Source organism: Ochotona curzoniae, unplaced genomic scaffold, assembly GCF_017591425.1.
Source record: "Ochotona curzoniae isolate NIBS_2020 unplaced genomic scaffold, NIBS_Ocur_1.0 scaffold_2587, whole genome shotgun sequence".
Lineage (NCBI taxonomy): Eukaryota > Metazoa > Chordata > Mammalia > Lagomorpha > Ochotonidae > Ochotona > Ochotona curzoniae.
The window spans coordinates 4,666,650-4,686,820 of record NW_024467096.1 but is presented as its reverse complement, the minus strand read 5'-3'; the positions used below and the strand labels follow the sequence as shown (position 1 = coordinate 4,686,820).

At 40.4% G+C, this 20,171-nt stretch overlaps 1 protein-coding gene across 7 annotated transcripts in view; it reads left to right on the top strand.

The window, feature by feature from the left end:
• Window positions 1-19,772, top strand: part of LOC121171225 (zinc finger protein 148) — a 166,528-nt gene extending 146,756 nt beyond the window's left edge. For 4 of the 7 annotated variants that reach the window (XM_041002837.1, XM_041002835.1, XM_041002834.1 and 1 more), the window contains 2 exons: window positions 12,792-12,910; window positions 13,179-19,772. In XM_041002837.1, coding sequence (XP_040858771.1) covers window positions 12,792-12,910; window positions 13,179-14,777 — 1,718 coding nt within the window. In that variant the 3' untranslated portion in view covers window positions 14,778-19,772. The remainder of the gene's footprint in view (window positions 1-12,791; window positions 12,911-13,178) is intronic. The other 3 variants (XM_041002839.1, XM_041002840.1, XM_041002842.1) reach the window with 3 other exon arrangements.
• The last annotated feature ends 399 nt before the right edge of the window (window positions 19,773-20,171 follow it).

The window sequence follows — 20,171 nt, the reverse complement described above, 5'->3', positions numbered from 1 at the left end:
AGACTGGTTTCTGCACTTGAAAGTGAGCTAAGGTCTGCTCAGTCCTGCCCGATCCACAGCTACCCAACCTGCCCCCTTCTACCATCAACCCACATACTTGCCAACAGAGCCACCTTGCCCAGTCTGCCTGACACTCAGGCCTGGACCGTGTGTTTGCCAGCAGGAGTGATGACCCAGTGAGAGAATTGCCCAGGTTCCCCAACTGGGTTTTTACTTGCAGACCCAGATCTCATACATGCCAGCAAATGCCAGGCCCCTCCCCAGCAAAGCCTGCCTGCTCCATCTAGGCCTTTGTATGAGCTGGTGGGTGATGCAACCTAGTCCGCACCACACCCTGTTTTAGGGTGTGCATACGGTTTCTGCAGCCTGTACCTGCCCATCCTATTCCCAGTTCCAGTACCCATGAGTGTCAGCAGATTCCATGATCAAGCAGTGGAACTTGTATTTCCAAAGGGTTAGTCCGATATATCCCCCCATAGAATCTACTCCTGGACCTGATTGTCTTGCGTGCTGATTTGTGTCATGGCCCAGCATAATGTGACCCATCCCCAGTTCGGACACACAGTCAGGTACTAGGATCTACCCCTGCCACACAGACTCCCAGCCCTGGCTTTCATGTGGCCTGGCATGTGGTAGTCAGCAGTGTTCTGTGCTAACAAGCCCAGCTCAGAACTCCCATGTGGGCTGGAGCATCAGTCTGGCCCATAAACATCTTCCAGTCTCTCCCCTTCAAACTACCAGGTCTCAGTCCTCTTGCTTACCTGCAAGTATAGTGGACTTGTCGTTGGGAGTCCTTCCAGAGTCATTCCTCACCTACATTTATGGTGACTTTTTCCAGGGGTATCTCTCAGCACTAATTCCTTACCTGGGTGTAATTCTCCAAGTCATCACTCTCCCTCAACTATACGATCCTCCAATCTCCCTGCAAATCCTCAACCTCAAATTCTTGCATCATGCCCAAACGCTCTGAAATCTCCCACAGCTCCTGAGGAGCTTGCGGGCTCAAGATGGCTTCAGGTAGGCTCAGTCAGGAGCCACCCCTGTCACCGCCAGCTGGGCAGGGGTCAAAAGCCCCCAGCAGGCCCCTGAAGTCACCTGCAGCTCTTCGTGATTCGGCTTTCATATTTGTGCATTTGGCAGACCGTGTGTCTCACACAGGATATCCTTCCTGGTTACAGGCTTTTTCCTGAAAAAATGTGTCTTTGTTTTTAGTTTGGTAGAGTTTTTTACTTTAGTTCCAGTTGGAGGACTAAGGTAGTTTCCCTGTAATTTTCCCTCTAAATCCATGGTAGTGGTGGCAGCAACATGCTATGTTCCTCTCAATCCCAACCAAGGGTGTGTTAAAATCTTTGATGGCCCGTGGGTAGAGATTAGGTTCAAGGGAGCACCAGGCCAACTAGGCCAGAGCATGTGGTACCCAGTAGTTCTGTGCTTTACCCTTGTGAGTGAGGGGAGAGGGCAGAGACCAGGTAGACCCCACAGCCCTGGAGCAGATGTCTCCATTTGTAAGGTCCTGCCGCGGGGCTTGCCCTGCTTTGCTGAAGCATGCCTCTCCTGTAGTGTGGGCGCTGCTGCTCTGGGCTCTTCTGTTCCTGGTTCTGCTACCCGGTGCATTTCAGTTCATGAGACTGCAGTCCTTGCCAGTGTGGCCCAATGTGGAGGTTGGGTCTCCTCGAGCTTCTGTCCCTTCGGGCACTGACAGTGGCTCCTTTTCTCTTGATTGCCCCAGTGTGCTCTGGAGGCTGGCGAGGAGAAATATGTGTGTCCCAGCACATTTTAATCACACCTAGGTAGGTGCACAACAAAATTTTTAGCCAAAATAGCACAGAGAAGATAGGTGCTCTAGTTTGGAGTAAAAGTTTTCGCCTGTATTTTTAACTCGATGCTCTGTGGAGTCCTTATAGCAAAATTCATGTCCCTGAAACCTGTAATGCTTGTTCTCTGGCGTATTTAACTGGCAGAAAAGAAGGTTGCCCAGCTTCCAAAGCATATTTCTCAAACACAGTACACAGGAAAGAAAAGTGTAATTTTCGGTTAATATAAAAATGCTTGTGATTTTACTCTGACAGTGTCACGGAGACTTGTCCTGAGTAGGGCAAGGACTGCAGAGGTGAGAACACGCTTTGAAGAGAATGGTCCTTTATCCTCTGATGCCTTGGCTCGTTACAAAAAGGTGGTGGCTGGGGAAGGCTAATGTGCACCGGTGCGGTCTTTCATGAAGAAGGAAATAAACAGAATTCTTACTAACCACCTTAGGTCCTTAACGTGGCTTCCACTGTTGAGCTCTCGTTCTAGGGTGACTGTTTTCAAGTGGTAGCTGGTAACTGGGAGATTTATTACAAATTCAGAAGTAAATCAAAACAACCTCAAATGTTATAAGTTCAGGATAGTGTTTCCTTAAATGTTGTCATTTAAAATCTGTTTTATGAGTTTGGGTTGAAGCCCATATTTTTTTTGGTTAGTACATGTTGATATTCAACATCTAGCTAAAATGTAACATTTAGATGATGTTTACTATAAGTTAATATTGCTTTAATTTAGCCTGGGGGCCATTTGGGGACCTCAAATGTGTAGTATCATATGCATAGATACTTGTGCAAGATAGGTACTGATTTATGACTCTGATGCAAGTTTTAGGTGGCGTTCCATTTGTTCCTGCAGAAAAGAGGATTTTTTGTTTGTCTACTTTTGCATTTTTGATATATGATTTCTAGACTTACTCTCAAGTCGTTAAAACTGTAACTGCTGCTTCTCAAATTTGCTTTCTCAAAGTAAAGCTAAAAATTGCTAATGATTTTCAAATTTGAAAAGTGCTTGAAGTTTCTCCCCATCCTTCATTGTCAGGAAACAAAACCATTTTAAACTATAAAGGTGCAGCTTGAAAAATATACCATCTAGAACAGCAGCTTCTTGCAGCAGTTACCTAAGGCCTTTATTTCAGACCCCTCCTCTCCATTTGATTTAACTGCTCTTAACACGTTTCAGCAGCTTCAGAGTTTTTGTTTAATAACCTGATTTTTATTTCCTGTAGATTGTAATTTCCTGCATGGTATGCAAGTATAGATTTTTCTTAGCCCGATAAATGATCTTTTTAATTTCTGGGACAGTCTGTGCTAAAGATCTCACATTCTCTACATTTCTAAGTAAAAGTATTGGGGTGTCATCCGTTGTCCTGGAATCTGTTTCTGTAGATCTCCTTGTTTGATCTTTCCCATACATCTTACTTGGTTTAACGATGCCCCTATTTGGAATTTCCAGGCATTTGTTTTAACTATAATTTATATGTAGGCTTAAGCATAATCATCTGTTGTCAACTATTTCATTGCATTGTTAGCAGCCACAACATTTATTGGTCTGTTGTAATCTGCTAGTTCTTGGTTGTTTTTTTTTTTTAAGATTTATTTATTTTTATTGGAAAGTCAGACATACAGAGAGGAGGAGAGACAGAGAGAAAGGTCTTCCATCCATTAATTCACTCCCCAAGTGGCTGCATCGACCGGAGCTAAGCTGATCCGAGTCCAAGAGCCTCTTCCAGGTCTCCCACACAAGCGTAGGGTCCCAAGGCCTTGGGTCATCCTTGACTGCTTTCCTAGGCCACAAGCAGGGAGCTGGATGGGAAGTGGAGCTGCCAGGATTAGAACCGGCACCCATATGGGATCCTGGTGCACTCAAGGTGAGGACTTTTAGGCACTAGGCAGGCTGCTGTGCCAGGCTCAATTTGTGGGTTCTTAAGTTCCTATTTATTATGTGAGTTTTCTAACATTTATTTCTGAGGGAGTTTTAATGTTTCCTTCTTTCAGGTGAGAACAGTCTTGGGAGATTAAATGCTTGTTTCTCACAGTTAAGAAATGCTGAGACCAGCATTAAAATCTGAGAACTTGCACCCTTCACTGCTGTTTTATATTCTTTTTCATATTAGTGCATGATCTTCTTTGGTTAGTGTATTATTTATTATACACTAGGGTTTTTTCTGACTGACTAAATAGATGGTATACTTTTCTTGTTAAGTATGGCAGTACTACACCTTATGAACTTTACCCTAAGTTGCATAACTTTGACCTAGATTTGTATAAATATCATTAAAATAATTTCCACTTATATTCCAGTTTAACAATAGTAGATACCATTCCTCAAGTATTGAATATTTCACATTTAGCATTGTAATGAAGAATTGATTTAGGAAAAGCACTGAGGGAATTTTGCGGGGAAGAAGATCTAGAGGTGAGAAAACACATGGACCGGCGCGGTGGTGCAGTGGTTAAGGTCCTCGCCTTGCATGCTGGGATCCCATATGGGTGCCGGTTCTATCCCAGCAGCCCCGCTTCCCTTCCAGTTCCCTGCCTGTGGCCCAGGAAGGCAGTCGAGGATGGCCCAAGGCTTTGGGACCCTGCACCTGCGTGGGAGACCCGGAAGAGGCTCCTGGCTTCGGATCGGCATAGCATCAGCCGTTGCGCTCACTTGGGGAGTGAATCATCGGACGGAAGATCTTCCTCTCTGTCTCTCCTCTCTGTATATCCTCCTTTCCAATAAAAAATAAAAAATAAATCTTTAAAAAAAAAAGAAACTGAAAGAAAGTTACTGTGCATGTAGCCTAGAAAACAAAGGGATTAGTGTGAAGAAAAATTGAACACAAAAAATTGTAGCGATTGGATAATGGAGGACCCAGTTTCAATTTCAGCCTGAGAGCAGTAGAAAGCCATCAGTAAGCTTTGAACATGATCAGATGTGCTTATGTTATCAGAACCTGGTTGTTGTGGGAATATCGAAAGAAGAGCAGATGTCAGAGGAATTCATTCAGTAGTCTAAGCCAGGGGCTGTTAGTGACTTGAATTGGAGAAAAATGAGTAGTCACAAGCATTTAGCAAACAATCAGTAGGACCTGTTAATGGGTGAAAATGGAGAGAGACCTCTGGCAGGCACAATACCTTCACTGCCCGTGCTGTGAGTTGGACATCATGCATTAGCATGGTGAGTGAAGTGTGCTTGAGGTGCTTAGGAGGCATGCAGTGCCTGTGTTAGAAAAGTGATGTGGTTGGAAGTAGATGAGCTTCCTTTCTCGCCAGATGTTAAGATGAAAACAATAGAAAACTGAAGAAGTCTTGAAGAGCTAAAATGTTTCTCATTTGGTGGCTGGAAGGTGAACTGGAAGGAAGGCTGAGAAAGAGCAGAGCCTAAAGGCGTCTGGATGTCTCCAAAGCCAAGGGAAAGTGGAGTTCAGGACGAGGAAAGGACCCCTTGTGCTGGGCACCACTGAGGGCTTTGAAGTAACCTGTTGTTAGCACCACCTCACCCTCTGGAAGCCTGGTTGGAATAGCAGCAAGAGGAGCTTGTTGAAACTGCCCCAAATCAGTTTAAAATGTGAAGCCATTGTGAACTGCAGTTGAGCCTTATAAATTCTCTTACACACAGTGTACCCTAAAAACAGCCTGCATTAAGTAAGCATTCTTACCCATAAGCTGCTGGGTGTGTGCACTGTTGGAAGTTGTCGGGGGAAAACATCACTGTGAAGACAAACTCCAGAGCCCATGATGATTGGAAAATAACTGTGGGCTGTCTTGGGATTGTTGTTCCCTCACCATATTACTGTGTCCTGAATATAAGACATACGTACAAACTTTTAAAGAATGCTTTCCCAGGCAGTCTCAAATTGACGCAAATACTAGACAGATCTGTTTTCCAGTTCAGGGGTACAAGTTTTAAAGATGACAAATGAGGGCCCGGCGTGATGGCGCAGTGGTTAAGGTCCTCGCCTTGCACGCCCGGGATCCCATGTGGTTCTAATCCCGGCAGCCCCGCTTCCCTTCCAGCTCCCTGCTTGTGGCCTGGGAAAGCAGACAAGGACAGCCCAAAGCCTTGGGACCTTGCACCCGCGTGGGAGACCGGAAGAGGCTCCTGGCTTCAGATCGGCATAGCATCGGCCATTGCGCTCACTCGGGGAGTGAATCATCAGACGGAAGATCTTCCTTTCTGTCTCTCCTCTCTGTATATCCGCCTTTCTAATAAAAAAATAAAATAAATCATTTAAAAAAAAAGAGGACTAATGAAGGGATTTCTTCAAGGGAAATTTTCATTCAAATGTTCACATTTTCCTTATGGAAAATAGGTGCCAGACATTTCATTTTCATTTCTATTCAAGAGTAGGAAGCATACCAAAGTAACAAAATCAGGAACAAGATAGAAAGTTTATTATCAGTACTAGTTTTTAATATAATATGCTGCTCAAAAATAGTAGCCAGAGGGCCCGGCACGTTGGCCTAGCAGCTAAAGTCCTCGCCTTGAATGTGCTGGGATCCTATATGGGTGCTAGTTCCAATCCCAGGGCAGCTCTACTTCCCATCCAGCTCCCTGCCTGTGGCCTGGGAAAGCAGTCAAGGACGGCCCAGAGCCTTGGGACCCTGCACCTGCGTGGGAGACCTGGAAGAACTTCCTGGCGCCTGGCTTCGGGTCGGCGCAGTACCGGCCGTGGCGCTCACTTGGGGAGTGAATCATTGGACAGAAGATCTTCTCTGCCTCTCATCCTCTCTGTATGTCTGACTTTGCAATTAAAAAAAAAAAAAAGAATACTAGCCAAAAAAAGTACAAGTTTAACAAAAGCCTGAGCAATTAAAAAAAAAAAAAACCTGTGCACAATAAAATTTATTAAAATAGCAGAAACTCATTCTCTTTGTTACACAAACAGTAGAAGTTACATAGGGGACCTGGAGGCCTCACCTTGCATGTGCCAGGATCACATATGGGCATCAGTTAGTATCCCAGCTGCTCCGCTTTCCATCTGGCTCCCTACCTGTTGCCTGGGAAAGCAGTTGAGGCGGCCCAAGGCCTTGGTACCCTGCACTTGCATGGGAGACTCAGAGGGGGCTCCTGGCTCCTGGCTTCAAATCAGTTCAGGTCTGTCTGTTGCGACCGCTTGGGGAATAAATCAGTGAACAAAAGATCTTTCTCTTGGTGTTTCCTTCTCTCTGTGTATCTGCCTTTCCAATAAAATATATATATATAAATCTTTTTTATGAAGAAGCTGAATAGGAGAAAGCATTTTTTTTTACAATAACCTCAACAAAAGCACAAAATAGGTAGTAGTAAATGTGATGAGATATGGGAGTCCTCTATGAGGAAAATCAATAAAGGCACTGTTGAGGATGCAAGACTTTGTGAAATGGAAACACATAACCTTTTGTTTTAGCAAGTCAACATTACAAAGGATTTCAGTTTTCCATAAACATTTCAGACAGTTCTACTTCCTCCCCTCCTCAAATACTAGATAACCTAATTTTGAAGTTTATGAGGGAACAAGACAGACCACACCCCAGGAAAGAGCAATGTGAAGGAAAGCCCTGCCAGGGACTTCCTGGTATGTGATCATGATGTAGAAATGTGGTCAGGAAAAGTCAGGTTTTTCAGTGAATGGTGCTAGGAAAACCAAATAGTTATCAAGAAAGAGGTTCGTGCCCACTTAGACCCCGTATTCTGCCTCAGATGAACTCTATATTTATCAAAAATCTAATTTTAAAAAACAACTATAAAAGTGTAAAAATCTGAATATGCTGGAACAGGAGGATCTAAATAATGTTCAGAATAAAATACCACAAAAAGAAGACTGGTAAATTCAACTACATACACATGAAATCCTCTGTACCAAACTACTCCACCCTGACCTTGCCCACCGTTTGATACAGGGAAGAAGGCCAGGAAAAAGTCTTGGAAAGAGACCAAAGAGCAGCCTCTTTAATAAAGTTCTTTGAAGTTCATCAAGAAGAAGGCCAGACTTAGAGCGTGGAGGGTGAGGGGAGTGAGCAGATAGTTCACAGAAGATGAAATGCAAAGCTGTTCCCCCTCCTGTGGCCCAGATGCCTTCCCGCCTGTTGGCTTCCTCACTCATCAGAGACTTGAATTGAGGAATAGCCACTCAGCCGTGGCTTACAGTAGCAGGTACAGTGGATTGGGTCTGCTGTGGAGATCAGTTTAGTTCAAAATCCTAAGTACATTTTGGGAGTGCATTCTATGAGTATACCTCAAGTATTTACAAGGCTTTTTATTTGATTTGTAATAGCAACTGTTTGGAAATAATAGAGTTTTAATTAAAAATAGGATGTAGTAGCTTATCTCCTGTCAGTAAAAAGCAAATGCTAGCTATCAGAAAGAATGAATTAGTCCTCTTTCTACTAATTAGATTTCTAAGATACAGTGAAGAAAGGATTCCTTATCTGAAAGATAAAAGTAGGTGAGAACAGTGAATAAAATGTTCTCTTTGTAAGAGAAAACAGAAAAGATAGTATTTGTATTTTACTTATACTTGTTTTAAGAAGTTCTGGAAACAAATACCTGTGGGGGAACAAAGCCAGGAAGGAGGCCACTGTCCTAGAACACTTGTTTTTATTGTTGTCTATACTTTGAAAGTATCTAAGTAACTTCATTACCTATAAAGATTTCTAAACAGCAAAACTGACATCTTAAACATTTCTAGATTGACTGGTATAAAGACAAAGAATCAAAAGCTAAAAAAAAAAAATAAAGTTTAAAAGATGTAAAAGAAAGCAGAGGAAGAAAGAAAGTACATCCTAGAATAAAGCAAAAAATCCAAATGAACAGAAAGCAATGAAGATTACAGCAGTTGGCTAATCAGACGAATAGGTACCCAGGAGGGTAGCTTCCATCAGTGTTCCTCTTTGGCTGACTCAGTCACCACAGCTCTTCTGTGAAGTAGAGGGCCCTTCCTTGAAATGCTTGGGACCAGACCTGCTTTTGATACCAGATTTCTCAGATTTTGGAGTATCTGGGTTTATACAGTAAGATGAAGTGAGATTGGAAATGTGATCCCAATTTGAACATAAAATTCATTTGTGTTTCAGATATACCCTTTTAGCCTGAGATTATTTTGTACTGTATTAAAATAATTTTGTGCAAAATTTTGTCAGCATAGTTGCGGGAATTTCCACCTGTCAAGTGAGTCCTCACGGACTTCTGAACTTTGGAGCGTTTCGAATGCGTAGATGAGGAATGCTCTGGCTGTGTGTAATTACGGATAGGCTGTTGAAAGCTTGTTTTTAAGCAACAAATGAATGATTGTGAAAAGTGCTCTTAAGTCATGGGTGTTTCAAGTGCTTGTTATTTCTGAAAAAGCCAGAGTTTTCTTCAGTTAATTTATCTTTAGTTTAATTTTTTTTTAATTTTTTCTTTTGTTTTTAATTACTGTAAAGAGAATAGGTTTTATAGGTACAATTCCAAGCAGACCACCACAACTTCATCCTTCTTGCCAGCTCCCCCCTTTGTTTTTTTTTACATTTTATTATTATTATCATTTTATGATACAATTCCATATTCCCTTATCCCCTCCCCAGTTCCCTCCACCCCCCCCCAGTTCCTCTATATCATTACTAGCATATAGTTCTTCATACTTAGTCATATGTCCATCATTGCGGGCACGGGATAATGGCAGAGAGTCCAGAAAACTGTTGTCAAGATATAGTAAACAGTTTCATTGTAAGTCCATCTTTGCCTGGAAGCAGAAATGCGTACTACACTGCATCCTCACATATGGATGTTAGTCTCCATTTCACAGCTACTGTATATCCCCTCAAATGAAATGTCGTAATACAAAATCAACAATAGAAAGAAAAATAGAAATTTACAATGCCATGAAGTTAACTGACATGTTATTAGATATGACAGTCTCCATTACACAGCTACTATACATCCCCTTAAATGAAGAGCCACAAAACAAACTCAACATCAGGGAGAAAAAAGAAATTTACAACACCATGAAGTTAAATAACATGCTATTAAATGATTAACATGTAGCTAAAGAAATGAAAATCAAGAACCTTCTTGAAGAAAATGATGCCACTGCATGATCTACGTGTCATTGAATGATTTAATCAGAAGAAGGTGTTTTGAAGAGATAAAACCAACAGAAAACAACAAAACCCATGCGATGTAGTTTCCGCTGATCTTTGTTGAAGTGTGTCTGCTACAGATAACAAACAGATGGGTTTTGTTTTTTAATCCAGTCTACTAATCTATGACCTTTAATTGAGCTCAAGCCATTTACATTCAGAGTTGAATACTTTGGTCTTGTCATTATAGGAATGGGCTATTCATTGGTTTAGGCTTCTGTTGTCATTTTCCTGGGATGTTCTTCCCATTTGCCTTTGGTTTTGGTAGGTGCTATTCCTCTTCTCTGTCAAGAGAATATCTTGAAGTATCAATTGTAGGGCAGGTTTGAAAGAGGCAAATTCTTTTAACTTTTCTTTACTGTGGAAGAATTTTCTTTCATTTTCAAAGACAAAAGAAAGCTTTGCTGGATATGTTCTCCTAGGCTGACAATTTTTTTCTTTTAGAATCTGGAATATGTCACTCTTCTCTTCTTGTCTGTAGAGTTTCCTGTGAGAGGTCTCCTGTGAGTTTAATTGGCATTCCTTTATATGTCAATTGATTTTTTTCACGTGCATGTTTAAGGATCTTTTCCTTATGTTCAATTGAAGAGAGCTTGATGACGATGTGCCTTGGTGAAGATCACTTTTGATCAAGCCTGTTGGGAGTTCTCTGTCCCTCCTGCGTCTTGTTTCCCAGTTCTTTCTCTAGATTAGGGAAATTTTCCTTCATTATTTCATTAAATGTATTTGTACAACCAGTTTCTCTTTCTGCACCTTCTGGGACTCCCATAACTCTTATATTAGGCCTCTTAATAGTGTCTTTCAATTCTTGAATACTTTTTTTTTGGCCTGATCCAGCTCTGCTTCCAGCTTTTTGTTTGCTTCTCTCTTGATTTGATACATTGCTTCCTTAAATTCTTTGAACTCTTGCATCAACTTCTAATTTTTGATCAGAAGCTTTAAAATGAGTTTTCTGAATTCTGTGTCCTCCATATTCTTGATGTATTCCTCAGTTAACTCTGAGGTTGGTATAAGGTTTTGCTCCTTTGCAGGGGGAGTTTTCAGTAATAGTCATTGTACCTTTGTCTCCTGTTTTGCTCTTGGTCATTGTATTTCTGGTTAGCAGAGTCTTCTCCTTTGGGCAGGTTTCTAAGCTGTGTCAGCCACAGGTCTACAATGCAATTTTACTTACTGCAGTTGTTACATGGCTCTTTGTTTGCAGCCACTTGTGCCACAACCTCCAGCGAGTTCCAGGTCTGGGTTTTTATGTTAGATTTCCACCTTGGTCTCCACAGCCCTAGATCCTGACTCACCTCTCTCCCCTCCTGTGACACTGTGCTGAGGTTGCACCGTTGTCTGTACAACCTTTCTCCCACTTCTGGTTGGAGCAGGTCCCAGGATTAGAGAGACACCAGGTGTCTTATATAATTAGGTTGTTGGTGGCGCTGATATTGTCAGAACCTGTTGGACATTAGGTCTGTGTGCCACACGGACCTATTTTGACTCGTACGATGCCACAGTTGGTATTATTTCCTGTGGGACCCATGCAGTTCATTGAACTCAGTAAATTCTTGTGAGTTCAGCAGATGCACTCACTATTCACTGTTGTCCCTGCAGTTCTAAAGCTATTGCTACAGTGTACAAAATGGTGCCTGACGTACCACTACTACAGTTCTTGATCTGCTGGCCGACACTTATGAGGGCTACCCAGACCTGTCTTGGGTGGAACCTGTAGAATGCCATGTTGCTGCAGTTCACTGAGTCAGAAATGAATTCATGCTCAGTCCTTTCCCTTGCCTTTGCCTCCTTACATGAAATAGCGCTCAATTCAGCTTTAGGGGGCTGACTGGGCTGTGAAATTCACCCTGTTCTTACACTGCCCGTCTGAGATCTGCTGCTCTGTCTCTGCTCCTGGTCAAATCAAATGGATCAACAGGATGGGCAGTTCTTTGTCTGGATTCTCCTCCCAAACTCCCCATGAAAGTCCCTTCCCACCTCGTTGCTGGTAGAGTTCAGATCGCCATTTGCTGAATGCCACTGGAGTTTCAGTCACTGCCCTTCATTTCTTTCTAATATTATTCTAGTCCTTTTCATTCTAAAAGAAAAACATTATTTATTTTTATTGGAAAGGCAGATTTACAGAGAGATTAAGAGAAGGAAAAATATTCCATTTGCTGACTCACTCCCCAGATGGCCACAATGGCCAGAGCTGAGCTAATCTGAAGCTAAGAGCCAGGACCATTTTCTGGTTCTCAAATGTGGGGGCAGTGTCCCAAAGCCTTGTGCCATTCTCTGCTGCTTTCCCAGGGCACAAGCAGGGTACTGGATGGAAAGTAGAGCAGCCAGGACCCCCATATGAGATGCCAGTGCTCGCAAGTGGAAGATTAGCTAATTGAACCCATTGTGCCAGCCCTTAATCCTTTTCATTTCTATGAAGTAAAAAAAAAAATTTGTAAGACTTTCTTATTGTTATTTGAAAGTCAGATATACAGAGAAGAGGAGAGATAGAGAGGAAGATCTTCTGTCTGCTGATTCATTCCCAAGGTGGCCACAATGGCCAAAGCTGAGCCAATCTGAAGCCAGGAGCTTCTTCTGGGTCTCCTACACGAGTGCAGGTCCCGAGACTTTGGGCCGTCCTCGACTGCTTTCCCAGGCCACAAGCAGGGAGCTGGATGGGAAGCATCACTGCCAGGTTACACACTGGCGCTCATATGGAATCCTGGCATGTGGAAAGCAAAGACTTTAACCACTTTGCAACCACATTGGGCTCACAAGATGCTCTTAAAGTATTAGAGATTTTGTGTCATTTAATAAGAACCAACTATCATTAGCTTTCAAAAACCACTTATTTTAATAATTCCTGCGGTAAATCAGTTCCTTAATTTACACTACTTATTTCAAATTTTGTGTATCATGTACTAGGTGAAAAACCATTTCGCTGTGATGAGTGTGGTATGAGATTCATACAAAAATATCATATGGAAAGGCATAAGAGAACTCACAGTGGAGAGAAGCCTTACCAATGTGAATACTGTTTACAGGTAAGAGAATGGCCTGAATAGCTTCCTGTCCTAATCAAATTATAGAAGAAGTCTAGTGATTTAATTAGAAAGTGTGATGCTAGGACCTTTATATCAGTCACTGATAAGACTTAACAGAAAATTGGCTCAGTGATTTTACTTGGGGTGATTTATTATACTTATATAGCTTTATATTAATGCTCTTCTTCCTTTCTTTTTCTTTTTTCCTGGTTTACTAAAAAATATAAACAAACAAACAAAAACTACTTGCAACCTCTGAACTCGGCAGTATTTTTCCAGAACAGATCGTGTTTTGAAACATAAACGTATGTGCCATGAAAATCATGACAAAAAACTAAACAGATGTGCCATCAAAGGTGGCCTTCTGACATCCGAGGAGGATTCAGGCTTCTCTACATCACCAAAAGACAACTCACTGCCGAAGAAGAAAAGGCAGAAAACCGAGAAGAAATCATCCGGAATGGACAAGGAGAGTGCTTTGGACAAATCGGACCTGAAGAAAGACAAAAATGACTATTTGCCTCTCTACTCTTCAAGTACTAAGGTGAAAGATGAGTACATGGTAGCAGAATATGCTGTTGAGATGCCACATTCTTCAGTTGGGGGATCTCATTTGGAAGACGCGTCAGGAGAAATACACCCACCAAAGTTGGTTCTCAAAAAGATTAACAGCAAGAGAACTCTGAAACAGCCACTGGAGCAAAATCAGACCATTTCCCCTTTATCCACATATGAGGAGAGCAAAGTTTCAAAGTACGCTTTTGAACTTGTGGATAAGCAAACTTTACTGGACTCAGAAGGCAATGCCGACATAGATCAGGTTGATAATTTGCAAGAGGGCCCCAGCAAGCCTGTGCATAGCAGCACTAACTATGACGACGCTATGCAGTTTCTGAAGAAGAAGCGGTATCTTCAAGCAGCAAGCAACAACAGCAGGGAGTATGCGCTGAATGTGGGTACTATTGCTTCCCAGCCTTCCGTAACACAAGCAGCTGTGGCAAGTGTCATTGATGAAAGTGCCACAGCGTCCATATTGGATTCACAGGCCCTGAATGTGGAGATTAAGAGTAATCATGACAAAAATGTTATTCCAGATGAGGTACTACAGACTCTGTTGGATCATTATTCCCATAAAGCTAACGGACAGCACGAGATATCATTTAGTGTTGCGGACACTGAAGTGACTTCTAGCATATCCATAAATTCTTCAGAAGTCCCTGAGGTCACCCCGTCCGAGAGCGTGGGATCCAGCTCCCAAGCATCCTCATCAGATAAAGCCAACATGTTGCAGGAGTACTCCAAGTTTCTGCAGCAGGCTTTGGACAGAACTAGCCAAAATGATGCCTATTTGAATAGCCCGAGCCTTAACTTTGTGACTGATAACCAGACCCTTCCCAATCAGCCAGCATTCTCTTCCATAGACAAGCAAGTCTATGCAGCCATGCCCATCAACAGCTTTCGATCAGGAATGAATTCTCCACTAAGAACAACTCCAGATAAGTCCCACTTTGGACTAATAGTTAGTGATTCACAACACTCATTTCCCTTTTCAGGTGATGAGACAAACCATGCCTCTGCCACGTCAACACAGGACTTTCTGGATCAAGTGACTTCTCAGAAGAAAGCTGAGGCTCAGCCTGTCCACCAAGCTTACCAAATGAGCTCCTTTGAACAGCCCTTCCGTGCTCCATATCATGGATCAAGAGCTGGAATAGCTACTCAGTTTAGCACTGCCAACGGACAGGTGAACCTGCGGGGACCAGGGACAAGTGCTGAATTTTCAGAATTTCCCTTGGTGAATGTAAATGATAACAGAGCTGGGATGACATCTTCGCCCGATGCCACAACTGGCCAGACTTTTGGCTAAAAAAAAAAAAAAAGTGTAAATAATACTGGCACTTTAGAACAGATTAATCAAGAGTGGGGTTACTCTGTGTAAAATGGAGTGCTGTACAGATTTAAGAGCAATGCGTTATAACAAGTTAAGCTGATATGAATAGCAAGATAATCCAGTTACTGCATTTTGTTTGGTTAGTCAGCATTCTTTGAACTGCCTTACATGTTGTCACCTTTATAGAAGCAATGCATTACTTGTTTTAGATCAGAAACTTGCTATTCCATCTACACCAAGTTAAAAAGGAAAAAAAAAAAAAGACTCGCACAATTGTTTCCTAACTGATAACATTGTACCTTCTTAGGAGATTAGTAATTGTGTGAAATTTACTCATACTGTTTCTAAGTTTTTCAGCCTAGTCATTGCACTTCAGCAGGGAATCTAAGTATACTTTATAGACAGAGTGAACTTCAAAGTTTAAATGTCAAGAGATTATGGCTTAAATAAATTAGTGTGTCCTATGGGAGAAGAAAAATAAAACCAAGAAACCACCTTTTAAAAAGAATGATATGCCACAGACCCTTGGTTTTCGTTTTGCATTATATTGACCTGTGTGGGGTTTTTTTGAAGAAAAAAAAAAGTAATAAAAATCTGATAGTCTAAGACTCTACTATTTAAAAGCCTAATTACTCTTAAAATATGCATACTTTCAAAACTTTTACCAAAATACACAACTGTTGAAGCGTTCACTTCTCTATGGAAGTGTGCATATTGGTGTCAGTTTCTTTGTACAGTTGTACCTAGATATTTTCTATGATTTTTCATGTGCAGGTATCAAGGTTTTGAAGTTTTAGCAAAGAATACTCTGTAGATTACATTCCCAAGAACATAATGCTTACATAAAATGTATATTCCACGTTTTAAAGCTTAATTGTATTTTACTTTACATATACACTTCATTTAACATAGAGCACTTAGAATCTATTTGGTATTTTTGATTTCTCAGACTAAAAAAAAATTAGATTTTAGGTTTGATATGATTGTGTCATAATCATCTCATAATTGACAATTTTACTTTTTGGCAATAAAAAGAAATTGGAATATCTTTGGAACTGTAAAACCTGGTTTAATCCTCCTCTTTCTAGAATCTTAATAGATTGGATAATTAAACAGTATCCAGAGAAACTAAAGAAATGGGCATTTTTATTGCTTATTTTATCTTAAGTTACTTTTTAATGAACACTGCTCATTACAATTTTACAAACCAAAAGTGTTTACTAATTCCAGTAACTAATATTTCTTTTTCAGCTAGATGAGTGATGGGAATTTTTTTTTGTTGAATTTCAAACCTAAATAAACTACAGACTTTACCTTATACCATGAATGTTTTTTTTAATACTTTGTCTTAAAATAATACAGCATGGTACAATAAATAGCGCTTTTATATATATAAGTATATATATACTTTTCTGAAGAATGATGGTTGGAGTTACACACGGGCCAGTTTTAATTTTTGGAGACTACCATTAGTTATATTCTGTTACCTTTTTTGATTTGTTCCAGCTTTTTGGTTTTTGTGTTTTAAATCTGCCTTTGTGACGATGCACATGTGGATACAGCACCAGTGATCATCTAAAATCAATACTCTTGGAAGGTGAAACTTTAGACTGTTGAGCTCCATTTTCACTTTTATCATTGGCCCTGTGGAAGTGCATTCTTGGTTTCAGTGTAGAATATGTTATCCACTTAAATTATTTTCTTTTATTTAATTGTTCTCCCAAGACTGTTCTCATAAAGAAAGGGAACAAAGAAATACCCACCCTTAATACCCTTCATTTAATATTCATTTATTTTGAATATATTGGTGTGGTTTTTTTATTATAAGGAATATAAATTATGTTTAATGTGGTTTCCTCTACACTTTGGTTATGAAGCTTTGCTTGAAATAGTAGTTTTCCCATTTGACAGCTTTCTTTGCTGCCAAATTTTACAAGTATTTGAGACTTCTTTGAAGTAAATATGTTTAAGTCCTGCCATTATTGACTCTGTAGATTGATGTGTGTTGTGCACGGGAGACTTCATCCAGGTGAGCTGTGAGCACAGAGCCCCACCCTGGAGTGGGAAGCCGTGGTGTCTCTCCCAGAGGAGGCACTGAGCTCCTGAGTTTGATCTCTTGTGAGCCTGATGGAAAAAAAAAAAAAAAAGGGTGTTTGAGAACTTGCCATCGTTTTTGGTACAGTGTAGATTTTTTTGTTGAACATCACCAGCACAGTTTTAAGAATTTGATTCTTGCTGAGTTAGGGGAGGGTAGGCTTGGGAAGGAAGGCCTTGGACAAATGGTAGTCATGTGAACAAAATTTCAGGGGTTGCACTCCTGTCAACACATTTCTTTCAATCTACTTAATGGCAGACTTTTCTACCAGGTTATAAGCATTCTTAAGATAACATGATACTTAGCCAGCATAACTTACTGACTAGCTGTTTAAGTATAGTCATCACTCTCTTACTGTGAAAAGCTGAATGCCTACCAGACTCACCTTGTATTATCATCATATGATAAACATCTCAACACTTTGGGTTTCCCAGTTTGGCTCAGAAAGTGATTTGAATTCCATCCGGGCATTACTAGAGAAGACAAGCAGCCTGGGCTGCTGCTCTAGATAGAAACACAGAGGATGGGAGGTCTCCTCGTGTAACTCAGGCTTCCCATTTCTCGCACTGAGCAGATTGTCCTGTGAAAGCATGCTCTCACACACTCTTAAAACTTTGGATCGATGTAAGTAAGCGAGGTGCGCTTTTTCACTTAGGGTCTACTCACCTATTTGAAGATTGGAAGCATCATGGTAGATGAGGTAATATCTCCTACACATCCTCTAAAGGTGTTTTGGGGTTTACTCTTTATTTTTCAGCTTAATTTTTTTTATTGCATATATGTTTAATTTGGTTTGGAATATTTGAGTGGCTCTTAAAAGTTTTCTGGATCTACATGCAGATATGCTACTTGCTAAGGTAGAAGTCTATCTCTTCTCAGCTTTGGCTGAGGGTGCCCGCGGATGGGTCATCGTGTCCCTGCTGAGGTAGAGCAGGCCATGTGCTCCTTATTAGCACAGGCTTTTGATTCTAAGACGGGAAACACTCGCCAAGTGCCAGCCAGGTGAGATCTCTTGCCACTTCTCTCGTTTTATTAATTTGAGTTTCTAAAGGGCTGTAAAAAAAAAAAAAACTAATAAATAAATAAAAAGCCGGGAAACTTTGAAAGTAGGCATTTACTGTAGTACTACGTTTCTAAGGACATTTTAAACGAGAACTCATTTTTTCATGGTGTATTTACTTGAAGAAGCACTATTATAATCAGTGAGACATCTTTTGAGTCTGCAATTTAATTTAAACCTTTTCCGTTTCAAATTGCTTTATTTCAGGGAAATAATTTTCCAATTGTTTTTGCTGTATTCTGCAAATAAAAACCGTACGTTTCCTTTTTTTTTGACTTAAAAACTTTAGTAGGAAACAAACTAAAGCAGACAAACATTACTAGTTATGTTTGTTGCTTTCTTTAATCCAATGGATAAAAAAGTAAAACCCTGTAAACATTATTTTATTTTTTTATGCAATACCATGCTGTAAATATGGTTCATCGACTGAGGATGGACCTGTGATTGAACCTGTAATTCTGCACAGTTAGAGTTTATATATAAACGTGTCTTGACAATCAAGGACTTTTATGTGAGTCTTCCTTTATGATGTTTATTAATGTTATGCATTCCATTTGTTTTGAAGTGAGTACCAATGTGCTAATTTGTATTGTCTGAAAGTATGTAATGTTTTTACAGCTTGTTTTTAAGAATCTGTAAATATGTACAAACAAATCACAGTACTGCTTTATGTTAGAAGGCATATGATGATGTACTGTATGTAAGCAATAATACATAGCAGTGCTAACTTTACAAGTAGCATCAGGAAAGTTCTAAAAACATTTCAGAGTTACTAATTCTCCTTTGATTTCATAATGATGATCTTTAATCCGTTTTTATAAAAGCAAATTCCATTGTTCCTTCTGTTGGAACGTAACACTGTTTACACAGCATAATCGAAGTTGCAGGGGAAACAGGCTCAATCTGACAGCATCTGTACTCACCTCCACTAGGCATTGACTGGCCTGAGTGCCCTGCTGTGAGAGGGGGAGGACCGGAACACTGACAGTGCCCATCACACTAAAGGAAGGGGCGTGGGGGTTTGTTTCTTTCCTTCTTCTTCTTGCTTCTGTACTTGCTACCTGGCCTTGTGGTTTGCTTTGGATTTTCACACGTTTCTGTTTTAGATTCAAGCCTGTAAGTTGTGAGGTGACCTCCGTTCCTTTGTGAAATAGTTCTCTTCGTATTTCATAGCCACATTTCAATAACTAAAGTTTCTACTTTGGTTCTTTTTTTTTTTTTTCAAGAAACTTATTTTTCAAACTTGATTTCTCAGCTGATCAGATGAATATATTCAACTTCAATACAAAGAAAGACAAACCTATTGTAGTTTGGGTAGATAATATACTGTACAGAACAGCTAACTCTTTGAACACCCATCACCGCTTTAGAAAGAAAACCGCCAATTTATAAGTGTAAATGACCTACATTTTATAGGAGAAATGTTTTTAAATGCTAGTCATTTATATAATGTGCTTTGAAGGGTTTGCTAGTCCACTTCTGTCACTTTTTAGTACACTGGTATCTTTTATATGTAATGTATGCTTTTTATTATTGTAGCAAAGCATTTCAGTAGGAAGACTTTTGCAACAATATGGGGGAAATTTTTCATTGTTGGATTTGAATTATACTGGATTTTATCTGTGTAGTCTTGTCTTTATTTTAATGCTGTCTGGAAGGGAACTTGGTATCCAAATAAAGCAGGTAACCTCATTTTACTTCAAGGGCATACTGTGTAGTGCTGAATTTAATCTGGAAATCCAATGATTTTGAAAAAGGAAAAACAAGTTTATAAAAAGTTGTACCGAAGAAATTAAATGTGTGATGGACATCCTGATGATGGAGCACGTTGAATTTTCTGAAATATATATATATATATATGTACCCACACACACACATATATAGTGTTATTTTCCTGAGACTCCCTATGCCTTCTTTGTATTTCAGCTAATAAAAGGAGCACCCTGTCATTAAAACTGATAGGAGAATAGGCTGTTCTGATGATACAGTATTACTTTCCTATCCCTCTTTGGGTCCTTTCTCAATCACTGTAAATTTTTATTTTCTATTGATAATTAAACCTGTGCATAATAGAGATGCTGTTGTATAGAACTGAATGAATTGGATTTTATTGTGCTTGAATGGGTAGCTACTTGGAAATATGTGATGGCTACTGAGGATTGATAGAACGCCAGAGCCAATTTATGCGGGAGAGAGGGGCAGCATTTGGGGAGGA